Source organism: Paramormyrops kingsleyae, chromosome 13, assembly GCF_048594095.1.
Source record: "Paramormyrops kingsleyae isolate MSU_618 chromosome 13, PKINGS_0.4, whole genome shotgun sequence".
In the NCBI taxonomy this organism is placed as follows: Eukaryota; Metazoa; Chordata; class Actinopteri; order Osteoglossiformes; family Mormyridae; genus Paramormyrops; species Paramormyrops kingsleyae.
The window spans coordinates 17,681,922-17,694,618 of NC_132809.1; the positions used below are offsets into that span (position 1 = coordinate 17,681,922).

Sequence of the window (12,697 nt, forward strand, 5' to 3'; positions counted from 1 at the left end):
CCGAGCACAGCTCCAACAGGCGCTGCTGGACCTGCAGCTAACAAGCTCGGCAAAGCCGGCATCGGCGGGCACCGGCACGCTGGCTATCAACCTGCCTTTCACCGAGAGGAGCCACCTCTGCTCCTCGCTGACAGACTGAAGTGCTCTAATTGGTCGATGGGACCAAAAGACAGACACCTAGGCGTGATCAATGGAGATCTAACAGGCGCGCGTCTTGACTCCAACACGCTACCCATAAAATCACAGGTAACTGACCTCTTTCCCTCTGAAGCCGGGGCTCTGATTCAGATGTGAAGTACAATTAAGCATCACTAATCTCCCCTGCCCTCACGTTACGCTGTAATCGGTGGCGTGTGATAAGCTCTCGACCCTCAGGAGGCTTTGCTTGGCCTTTGGTAGATGATTCCTGCAGGGCTCCCACCTTGTCAGCGGCGTGCGGACGGAAAGCCAGCGGACTCTAGGCTGGCTTTATCGGGCCTCCAGTGAGCAGTACAGCCCTGCCCTTTAGAACCGAACTCTGGGAATTGTTTTGAAGGTCACGCCTTTTTCCCCTGGGGACATCATGCAGGAGAAAAGCCAGTCTAGCCCGATCTGTGATACGACTGCAACAACTGCGTGCAGCCCTGCTGTTTGTCAAAGCGGAAATGGCAGCCCAAGGGTATCTTCTAAAAAGGGAAAACAAATGATAGTACATAAAAGACTCCATCTTGGCCCCAGTCCCCTCATCGGTCTTGAGTGGGCCGGGTCCTGGGAACGGAGTGGGGGGGTGCTGACGACCGGCCGGAGTTGGGGTGTGTTATCAGTCTTCTCTGATGTAGCGCCGTCCATTCCTAGACATTCAGCTCCCACTGTACCTGTGCTGGTTTCTGGCCTGCATCGACATGCTAAATGTGGACAGTCGCAGATAAAGCAGGAGAACGTTCTGGGCTCCCATGCAAAGCCCAGAGCTCCCCACAAAGCGCCAATCCTGTCCGCGCTACAAGCCTAAGGACCGGAAGACACAAAACCGCAGGCCTCAAACACTACAGGGGCTGCACCTGGCTTTCAAACCTCCCCTTAGATCACAAGCAAGACGACCTAATTACAATTACGTTACACGCCACAATACAATTAAAGAGCTGAGGTTTTGTCAGAAATATCGAGACCCAATGTTGTTATAAGAAATATCCATCACCGTAAGTATGGTAATAGCAGCACCATGTCCTTTGTTGCATAGGTTCTCATCTCTTTTGGAATTTGTTAGTTTGATGTTACTCTTATTTTCACTGCAGAAAGGACTAAAGAAGCTGGGCAGTACAGTTTTAAGTAAAATAAAAATATGGCAAAGTGGTAATCAGGTCAGTTTGAACGTGATTTATAGAACAAAGTTCAGTGAATGATGCACCTGGGAGTGGGCTTCTAACACTAGGGGGCAGTAAAGAGGGCAGTGGACATTGGGTCCTAAGGCAGTGACACACATTTCAGGAATAGCCAAATGCCATTTCTGCACTCTATGTATCATATTACCTTCCTTACTGTATGATACTAAACAAGTTCTCTCTCTAGTAACAGAACAGAAGTCTCTGCTTATTCAGACTGGGCAAATTTAATTCTTAAGCACAAGTTTTTTTTAACCATCAAATACTATAGCTCAGTAACTAGCCAATTTAGTAACTAGCCCGTAGCTTCCAGGATAGGCTCGGGACCCCTACGAGCCTGAATAGGATAAGTGGATTCACTGACACACCATTCACTCTCACAGATAGAACCGTGAGGACTATAAACATCTTTAACAGGGAAAATGTTTAGTCTGATATAGCAGATGTGAAAACATGCTGGGTGACCCTGACCTGCACCTTGCACGCGCAAAAGGTGCAGCCGCGCTGTTTGGCAGGGGAGGTGCTGGAGACACCCTCTGTGATTGTGCCGTGGGGCTGAGCCTTAGCATGCTAGAGACACCCTCTGTGATTGTGCCGTAGGGCTGAGCCTTATCATGCTAGAGACACCCTCTGTGAGTGCGCCGTGGGGCTGAGCCTTAGCATGCTAGAGACACCCTCTGTGATTGTGCCGTAGGGCTGAGCCTTATCATGCTAGAGACACCCTCTGTGATTGTGCCGTGGGGCTGAGCCTTAGCATGCTAGAGACACCCTCTGTGAGTGTGCCGTGGGGCTGAGCCTTATCATGCTAGAGACACCCTCTGTGAGTGTGCCGTGGGGCTGAGCCTTATCATGCTAGAGACACCCTCTGTGAGTGTGCCGTGGGGCTGAGCCTTAGCATGCTAGAGACACCCTCTGTGAGTGTGCCGTGGGTCTGAGCCTTAGCATGCTAGAGACACCCTCTGTGAGTGTGCCGTGGGGCTGAGCCTTATCATGCTAGAGACACCCTCTGTGAGTGTGCCGTGGGGCTGAGCCTTATCGTGATAGAGACACCCTCTGTGAGTGTGCCGTGGGGCTGAGCCTTAGCGTGCTGGAGACACCCTCTGTGAGTGTGCCGTAGGGCTGAGCCTTGTCGTGCTAGAGACACCCTCTGTGATTGTGCCGTGGGGCTGAGCCTTGTCGTGCTAGAGACACCCTCTGTGATTGTGCCGTGGGGCTGAGCCTTGTCGTGCTAGAGACACCCTCTGTGAGTGTGCCATAGGGCTGAGCCTTAGCGTGCTGGAGACACCCTCTGTGAGTGTGCCATAGGGCTGAGCCTTAGCGTGCTGGAGACACCCTCTGTGAGTGTGCCGTGGGGCTGAGCCTTAGCGTGCTGGAGACACCCTCTGTGATTGTGCCGTGGGGCTGAGCCTTGTCGTGCTAGAGACACCCTCTGTGAGTGTGCCGTGGGGCTGAGCCTTATCATGCTAGAGACACCCTCTGTGAGTGTGCCGTGGGGCTGAGCCTTATCGTGATAGAGACACCCTCTGTGAGTGTGCCGTGGGGCTGAGCCTTATCGTGATAGAGACACCCTCTGTGAGTGTGCCGTGGGGCTGAGCCTTAGCGTGCTGGAGACACCCTCTGTGAGTGTGCCGTAGGGCTGAGCCTTGTCGTGCTAGAGACACCCTCTGTGATTGTGCCGTGGGGCTGAGCCTTGTCGTGCTAGAGACACCCTCTGTGAGTGTGCCATAGGGCTGAGCCTTAGCGTGCTGGAGACACCCTCTGTGAGTGTGCCATAGGGCTGAGCCTTAGCGTGCTGGAGACACCCTCTGTGAGTGTGCCGTGGGGCTGAGCCTTAGCGTGCTGGAGACACCCTCTGTGAGTGTGCCGTGGGGCTGAGCCTTAGCGTGCTGGAGACACCCTCTGTGAGTGTGCCGTGGGGCTGAGCCTTAGCGTGCTGGAGACACCCTCTGTGAGTGTGCCGTGGGGCTGAGCCTTAGTATACTAGGCAAGGGAGCACCTGCAGCTGTAGGTCTGCTTTTCTGCTTTAACTAGGAGGTAAACAGATCATGAATAGATTTATATGCAAAAAGATTTGTTCCCCTAGTAATGACAGAGACCCCAGGGAGCAGGATCAACGCATCCTGGGAACAGCAGCTAACACTTCAGATCAATGCAGCGGTGCAGCCCATTGTGACGCTTCGTTGTGGTATTGTTCCAGCATAATGTGCGAAGACCAGAAAGTATTTTCAAAGGGCAGTGCAGCGGCAGAATGCAGTGAGGCCTCGGGTCAGCTGGGAATCAGTGGGACAGAACAGCCCCTCACTCTCATACATCACCTGCGGGTTCCTCTGCTCTGAGGCTGACGTCACCCGATTTACTTATATGTGGCAAAGATGGGCAGCATGTCACTATATACGGGGATATACTCACCTATGTCGTTTTCGTGGTAGATGACGGAGTGGAAGGGCACGTCGCGGTCCTTCAGGTACCTTTCAGTGGGCTCCACATAGTATGTGCCGTGGAAGGTTTTGATGAAGCCCTCGAACTTTCCATCCACGATGGAGCCATGACTCAGGGTTCCGGGTTCCCCTGCAAGAACAACGAGGCGGGTGCTTGAGGTCCATTGCAGCAGAGTTCGCCACTTTAGTGATCTTATTACTCTTCGTGCTTTTAGGCTATTCTTTTGTTTGTGGAGCCACATTTATATCTGTTTGTTCTGAAGCAGAACATGTATACAGGAAGCCTTTTCTTGGTCACCATATTAATAACTGTTTATTTTTTCTATTACAGTGGAAGATGTCTCATGCAGGAATTCAGTGAGATAAGCAATGGCGTATAGCCAACAATTCAGTTTTAGGGATTGTACTAGAGATTCTTTTTTTGGATGGCAGATTTTTTTAAACAAGCACTTTTAATACGAACATCTATTGTGAGATTTAAAAAGGGCTTGTTGGTGATTCTGAAGGCTGAACATCAGGGCGCCCTGGCATACTGCCTGCCCGTGGGTACACACTGTAACGGGGGCTCCGGCGTGCAGCCGGCGCCACTCCGATTCTGCAAAATCAGCCAAAAACTGGAAAACAGGGGAGCTGAGGCATCAGGCCACTTTCTCGGTGTTGCTTCTCCTAGTGAAGCCTCGAGTCCCGCTTCTGAAAACTGAACAGAGCCGCAGAATCTCAGTCAGGACGCCTGGCCCTACACCTGATCGTACCGGGGCCGCTGGCTGCGGCTGCCATACCCATGCAGTGGCAGGCGGAGACACAGGGAGCCTTGTTGTGGTGGGTGCGGGGTCTGCGTCTGATCAGAGGGGGGGGGGGGAGCCAGCAAGCTTCAGTTGTGCTGATGCGAGCTGACAGACGCCTCCACAGGCCGGCAGACCTACCCTGCCCTCCCGGCCCAAGCACAACGGGCGCTTGTTTCAGGTCTGCGTGAGAGCCGCACACCGGCCCGCGTGAGAGCCGCACACCGGCCCGCGTGAGAGCCGCACACCGGCCCGCGTGAGAGCCACACACCGGCCCGCGTGAGAGCCACACACCAGCCTGCATTATTCTCTGGGTTTCGCTTTCCAAGCTAGAAGCTAGGCGTGGTTACAGCTGGGATTTCTGTGCTGGAACAGAAAGATAAGCTCATCGCAGGAATTTTTCTCTCTGTGGAGAGAGCCAAGCATGACTACATGACCTGGTAGTGGGGGTGCTTTCCCCCCCACAGTCCAAAAAGGCTAATCATGTGTGTGTGTGTGTGTGTGTGTGTGTGTGTCCGCCCTGTGACCCCATCCTGGGTTGTTCCCTGCCTTGCACCCACAGGCTCTGGACCCCCCCCCAATCCTGAATAGGACAAGCAGTTTCAGAAAATGGGTGGATGGAAAATTGCTTTCAATCTATTTAAAGCCTACATTTACAAGAATGTATTCCACTCAATCTTACCAATGAATTGTAGCGTCAAATTATTACTACAGTCAATAAATTCAAATGCTGATACATTTTGAGTGCAGCGCGAATTTCTTTGTAGAGGAAAGTCTAACGGCATATTGGCCAGTCAATTTTGGTTTTTGATGAATTGCTGTAATATTCACAACAATAATCCCAAGCATTACTTACCTTTTTCCTGTATTACTTTTACTTTACCCTTATAGTACAAGGCCTTTTAATGCAGTTGTATTAGAAAATCCCTAAATACTTACAACAGTAATAATTGATTAAGCATGAATTACAAAACCGTCCCAAAAACTGAAGCACATCCCAGCCACACCCTGGTCTTTTACAACACGGGCCACACATGGACCCTGTGTGACGCTTCACACGGTCTGGTGCCCACTGGCATATGGATTGGTGACCTGGCTGTCTGTGTCGCCGTCAAATGGCATCGTCGCGGCTGAGAAAGCATCAGATTGGGGGCCCAGACTGGATGGGTCCACAGGAACCGCATGTCCTAATTAGGCCGAGCACCTCGTTGGCTGCCTAAAATGAGCCGAGTCAGCTGCTTTGACATAGCTGCTGTTATGGGGTTTGAATCCTACATGTGCCTGGTGTTGAGGCCCTAACTTTGCCTGCTGAGGTCTGCTGATGGTAAAGCATCAGGGTCCGACAGTTTGAAAGCACGTCGTCTCTGCCAGGGTCACAGAGCTGCTACTCTTCAGCTAAGGTAGCAAAACGGTGGAAGTAACAGCTAGTTTTGCCTTAAAAAAGAAAAAGGAAAACAAACAGTTCCAAGGAGTCACACGACGAGTTAATCAGAGTCTGCTGTTGAGATGAGTGATTACAGCAGCCTACGGACACGAGAACAGCCCCAGCTGTGAAAGGGAGGCTTCTACTCCCAGGCCAAACCCAGTCCCTTGTGACAAACACACTCCCAGCAAGGACAGGCTGCATTTTCTTCTGTATATCTGTTCTACTTTCAGCTCAGGATAAAGGGTGGGGGTGCATTTGTAGCGCGTATTTCACTTCTGCGCACTTGTTTCTAAGCTTACAGTAAACGCCGAATCCCTGTATTGAGCTGTCGTAAACACGCTTCGGATGAACCTCTCACTTCCTCAGAACAGTTAAGTCACATTGCTGCCAACTTATCGCTAATATGATTATGCAGCTTTTCAATTACTTTTGCAGTAATTAAGATACTCCAAAGAGAAGCAGGCAAGTCAGGAACATCTTGGAGAAACAAACCGCATGCTAAGTGGCTGTTATTTAATGAAACTCACTACTTATAAAAGCTTAGTTTACATTATATCACCAAAATGCTTCACAGCTGCACTTAACTCACTGATTCAAGAGCCTTTCAAGGTTTAATCAGAAAATGAGGAACTACATACCTGGGTGTTCTGGTCCACTTGAGCTCTTTGGTTTACCAAACATCACACGTGTGGTTCAGTTAGACTTCAGCTGGCTTGGACCATGACTATCTGCCAGGCGCTTATGCCTGTTCATGTTTGCTTTAGCAAATTGCGCCTGCAGGCCTCCCCGAGGACAAAATTAACATCGACCTGCACGCTCTGCCTTAAGGGGGGGAGTAGCCACTGGCGTGCCCCAGACGCGACCATGTGACAGCGTGTGACATTAAATAGGAGTATAATAGCTGCCATCCAGATATTCACACATCTTATAGAAGGTTCTGGCAGGTATGAGTATAAAGAGCGTAGGAGGGACAGAGGTGGGGCAATTAATAAGCCTATTTGCACACACTGTATGTGTCTATATACATGTATGCAATATATACATCATATACATTTGACTTAGGCAGTCAAATAAAATGGAGATTAAATGGTCTTCATGTTGGTGTGAAACACACATGGTGATATGTGTGTCAAAGTGTGTCAGCTCTGCAATTTCGAAACCTGTCCTGAAGTCAGCCCAGGATCGGCAGCGACCATCTAATATACACCCTGTTTGGTTAATCCATACCCGATTTAACTAATTAAGTTAGTTAATTCAGTAGGCCAGTGGTCCGATTTAACAAGTACATTGAATGGCTGAGGTACCCTGGCAGAGAAGATTGGGAAACAAAGCGGCGTTCATCATAAATGGTGTCCTGTAGTCGTGTTCTGGCCATACAGCAACTCTGGATATAACGGACTGTTTTGCCAGGTCCCCTGAAGTCCATTATAACGGAATTTTACTGCACATATATCAGCAGAAGCCAATTTTCAACATTCAAAGCTTTGAGACTTTGGCGGGCCACAATACTACGTCGTCATTAAAATTCCAAGCATCTATCACCGTGTGGGAAACGAACGGCTCGGCGACGACAGCTTCTCTCCCAAAAGCCAGCATCTGCAGATCCACCGCATGTCCTTTTATCTCGCGCTAATCTATTCCTGATTAAAGATTTGAAATGACCTTGGTACGTCTATAGACTCTCTGAATCAAGGTTCAGTATCTTGTGAAATTTCACCGTACGAGTACCTTTAATAATCATCTATTTTACTCACCTTGATTTAGCCAGAATGAGCAAAGGAGAACCCGAAGCCTGCAACAGGAATATCACCTAGCTCTGCCCGTCAAAGCGTCAAAGCACTCGCCCAACAAAATCACAATTACTTAGGCGGCAAATCTTTTCTGTCAAACTAAAATTAAACCTGATTACCAGATGCCCATGAAAGCTTTAGACGTGTCACTTTTCCAGTGATGTCAGAAGACTTTGGGGGGACCGAATTTGCTGGAATTTGCCCCCCCTGCCCTTTTCACCTCGCTGGCACCGAAATAAAATACAGACATAATGAGTTCTCCTGCGGTACACCGCTAGCTTACAACCAGAACGCGCAGCTCCATCTGACGCCCGAGCCAGTGATGCGAAACCCCGGCGCCGGCACTGGCTGGGACGGGCCAGGAGGAGCTGCACGTTCTCCCTCGCGGCCAGCAGTCCTGCGGGTTCCTTCACTGTGTACATCTCATATTCCATTGGGTTTGCTGTATCACCGGGCTTAACCTCCACTGGGTTTATTGTGTCGGCCGTCGCCGCCATCTTATCTTGAGAAATGCAGCCATGCTTTGGAGCATGCATGGAGTGACGCGTTTGCCTGTGGTCTATTCCAGGAGTGTATGCGGCAGAAATGTCTAAAACAGGCATTAAGTGGGCAGGCAGGTAGATTATTTGCAGTTTGGCACTAATCCATTAGTACCGTTGCTAAAAAAAATCATTATAGACATAAAATATTATGAGTGGCAATTATTTTTCAGTCCTTGGTAGCACCAACGTTCAGTCAGTGCCTTAAAAATATTGGTATCAGTTACTGAGCTCACCATAAACCTCCCCCGAGTAGATGTGGGACGTGTCGTAGTTTGGGTCTTCTCCCAGCATCTCCAGTTTGAAGTCCGGGGCAAAAAGCTTGGTATCCCTCTTCATTCGAAGATTGAAATGTCTGTGAAGCAAAACAGAAGTGAGGCAGACTGCAGCTTTAAGGCCTTTAATACAGCGACATCTCAGTGAGTAACAGTGTATTCATTATTCATCCATCCACAGCAACAATGCGTCCCACTTATATAGCGCCTTTCGCCAAACCAAGGATGCTATACAGAGGAATGATAAACAAACAGAAGGTAATCATTACAAATAGAAGGTGGAGGAAATACAATCGCAAATAACACGGCAGACTAACTCAAACAAGGGTGATACGAATGGACGAAACAGCAGGCAGTGATCAGGAAAGGAGGGACAAAAGAAAGAAGACAGACGGGGGGTTGAATATGGGGAGAGGAGCAGTCACACGAAAAAATTAACAATGGTGCATCCAAAAAAAAAGTTCTGACAAAGTTAAAATTTTAAAAATAGGAACTGTAAAGGGACGGAAGACTGTGTGGTCTTCGCGGAACACAAACTCCCTGGTACACTGAAGAGAAAGCTGACAATTATAGACAGATATAATTAAGCTTAACAACCAGCAAGTCAGTGCACAAAAAAAAAATGAAGTTATCGGCAAGAAATCAGGCCAGATTCTCTTTCCACTGGTGAACATCTGCATTCAGACAGTCACCACGGACACCAAGACATCATCCAAGCAGAAGACACAGCGCTGGGCTGATCAGGAGATGCTCTCTGTGGGTTCTGGCTGCACAGATCGCCCTGTTTTCCTCACACTACAGTCACACACAACCTGGTGACCCTCCACTTCCTGATGATCCAGATGCAGTTTGCACTGCACAGCGGAATATGGGCATCACAGGTACCTGCATAGGTTCCTTCCAGGCTGCGCTGTCCCGGATAACGCTACCGTGGCTCAGCAGCACATTCCGTCTCAGTGACCCCCCCCCCCCCCCCCATTTTAATCAAACGTTACTATGGCCGACCAGCATCAGAACCCAGGCCCAGTGACCCGGGCTTCAGCCTGGATAGTTACTCCGTCACTCTAAGCTAAGGCTGTCTGCTCGCCACTGTCCCTCTTCCAGCAGCTTGGGATTTCACTGGGTTCCTCTCCCTACATCCCACTGCAGGAACCAGTGCAAATCCTGGAGCTGCCCCAGGAGACCGAGAGCATCACAGATTGGGGACAAAGCGTTTACTCTCTGGGACTCTGCTTCCACTCTGCAATTCGTCCTCAACTCGCCACTTTTTTTTCCAGCCAAACTAGCTGTGTGTGAAATGTGGAAGCGTGCTGGAGCAGAGCAGAGAGTCTTTGGGGTCACCGATGGCCACGGGGTCTCCAAAGGCAGCTGACAGGGGCAGCCAGCGAGGAGCACCTGGACAACACAATCAGGCTGACACACACGCACGCAGACACACACGCACGCAGACACACACGCACGCAGACACACACGCACACAGAGACACACACGCACACAGACACACATATGCATAGCACGCACGCACACACACAGACACAGACACATGCAAAGACACACATATGCACAGCATCCTCACAGACAAAGACACACACAAACATACATGCCCACAAAGACAGACACATGCACAGCACACACACACACACACACAAACACACACAAAGGCATACATGCACACACAAAGACACACACATACACACATAAAGACATATAAATGCGCACACACACACACACACACACAGGAGGTAACTGGACCCTGTGATACACTCCTGTAAGCTGTTTCAGTCTATGTGCCATGCCATTCAACAGTGTAAGGTTGCTCAGTTGGACTTCCTGTTGACACTGAACTATACTTGGTAACAAACACACACACACACACACACACACACACACACACACACACACACACACACAAGGCCGCCATGACTGCGACAATCTGTCTTTATTCTTTGGACTGCAGTGTGAGCTAGTAGCCTTCTTCTTAAAAATCTCTGTAGGTTTGACTCCCTGGCTGCTAAGCATGCAAGTCACACGAAGAGTTAATCAAATTAGCTTTCAGAAGGAGAGGACGGGGAATCCAGCTGCAGAACTGGCAGCTATATTTATCTGCACAGGTGTCCACGGAAATGAGCCCCGTTCCTGCTTGACAGCCGTAGTGTGGACAGTAACACCTGTGCTGGCTTCTGGCGCAGCTAAACACAGACCAAAATCTGAAAATATCTTTAAATATTTGCGATTAGAGTAAAAAGTTGCAGGAATAATACCTGGCGTGTGGTTTATGTTTAACAGATAGCAGAGAGAGACAGAACACACGGGATGACCTCGCAATTTAGGTTTGGCTTTCCAACTCGGAAAACCGCCATCACGGTAAAAATGAAACACATTCTGGCCTGAAGGCAGAGCCCAGCCTCAGCAAGAGACGCAGGAGCCCAGAACGTCAAAGAGAAGCTTCAAAATGTGACGGCAGCCGGACGGCGGCAAGGGCACGTTCACCGGGACAGGAAGCTGGTCGTGGGACGTGTCCCTAGGGGACCCTGACACCCCCCGCACCCGAGGAGCAGGAGTAACCCTGAGCTGCCCGGCTCCCGCCAGGAGGGAAGCCACACGGGGGGCAGAAATTCAGCTGATGGGGTTTAACATCTTTGGCTCAGGTATACTGTGCCTGACATGGGAGAAGAGAGGGGGGGCCGTGGGGGTGCAAGATTTAGAGAGGAGAAGCATGTTTGGCTGCGAAGGCCAGGAGGGCAGCCTGCCGTTTCTGCGACTCTGCTGAGAGCAGCGCTAATTATAGCATTCTGTAAAGCAGGGAAGAGCCAGGACGCCGTGCAGACTCCCCCAAACCTAATCACCACTGAGCTGTACATGCTGCAGTGAATTCTGCATCATCACATTCCGTCTGCTAGAGAATTGCAACACTGACAACCTAACTCGTGTTTATTCGCTACGGGACAACTCATTACGTCCCAAAAGGGACTCCGGCGATTGCTGCATATCTATACACCCGTCTGGGCTGCACTGCTCGTGGTCAGCAGTGCCCACCTCTGCAGATACACGCTAAACATCTGACAGGGTGCTCTCGCTGCATGGACCAAGGAAGGAACCGCAGCCACTGTCAGCTTCAGACGCCCCTCGCAGGCCTATCGGGGGAGGGCGGGGGGGCAAAAAGCTCTATGCAAATTTTGAAGGCTGTACTATGGACGTTAAATGAATGCAAAAGGTTCAGTCCGGGCTTTTCCAAATCAAACAACGTGAGCAAACAAAGGCTTGAGATCTCACGCGTCCTGATTTTGCAGAGTTCAATGTGTCCCTGAGTCAACAAGGGAGGGGCTTGCATTTCGCTTCTTTAACCAATCAGTCTTCATTGTATGACAGCACATTCATTAAAAGCAGTGTTTTCTTTTAAGCGGCAAGGTGCACAAATTTCTAAAGTAGCTGTTTTATTGTGTTTGCCTTTTGTTAAGGGACTTCATAGATATAACACCTGCAAAGACTGTAGAGGGCAAAGTAAGGGTGCATCTTTATTCCACAATGATGATGATGATAACAACAACAACAAGGCTTGAACCAACAACCTACCAATCACAGGCACAGAGGCTTCACCCGCTGAGCCACACGCTTCCCCCCAGCTCTGATGGCTGGAAGCTTTGAGTTTGAAAATGTGGAAAAAAAACAGACCTGTGTGGTGATGTCATGCAATGAAGACTGTGATTGGTTAAAGAAGTAAAACACAGGCCCCTCCCTTGTAGACGCAGGGATACATTGAACTCTGCGACATCAGGAAGTCCGTAAATGGCCATGATGGCTGCTAGCGGCAGATGGGGTCCTCCTCGCGTTTGGTGGCTATAAAAGCTCTCCCAAACACTGGCCCCAACATCACGGCTGTCAATCTCCCACGCCGGATGGGATTCGGCAGAGTGATGATGACAAGTATGCACCACAAGCAGAACATGGTCTCAGCCCCCCCAGGACGTCGGCAGATTTGCAGTCCAGTCCAGCTCTCCTGATGGAGGACATCCGAGCAGACAAAACTGCACCTGGCAGGCTGACCTGAGACCCGTGCCAAGCTGCCAGCCAGATGGTTCAGCATCGGAA

General features: G+C 50.0%; 1 protein-coding gene across 1 annotated transcript in view; it reads right to left on the minus strand.

Annotated features, from left to right (window-relative positions):
• The window catches only part of LOC111846754 (disintegrin and metalloproteinase domain-containing protein 10-like), a 46,068-nt gene that overhangs the window by 11,533 nt on the left and 21,838 nt on the right, over window positions 1-12,697 (minus strand). The window contains exons 3-4 of the mRNA XM_023817293.2: window positions 8,570-8,688; window positions 3,768-3,926 (exon numbers count right to left, since the gene is read on the minus strand). Of these exons, the coding sequence (XP_023673061.1) occupies window positions 3,768-3,926; window positions 8,570-8,688 (278 nt within the window). The remainder of the gene's footprint in view (window positions 1-3,767; window positions 3,927-8,569; window positions 8,689-12,697) is intronic.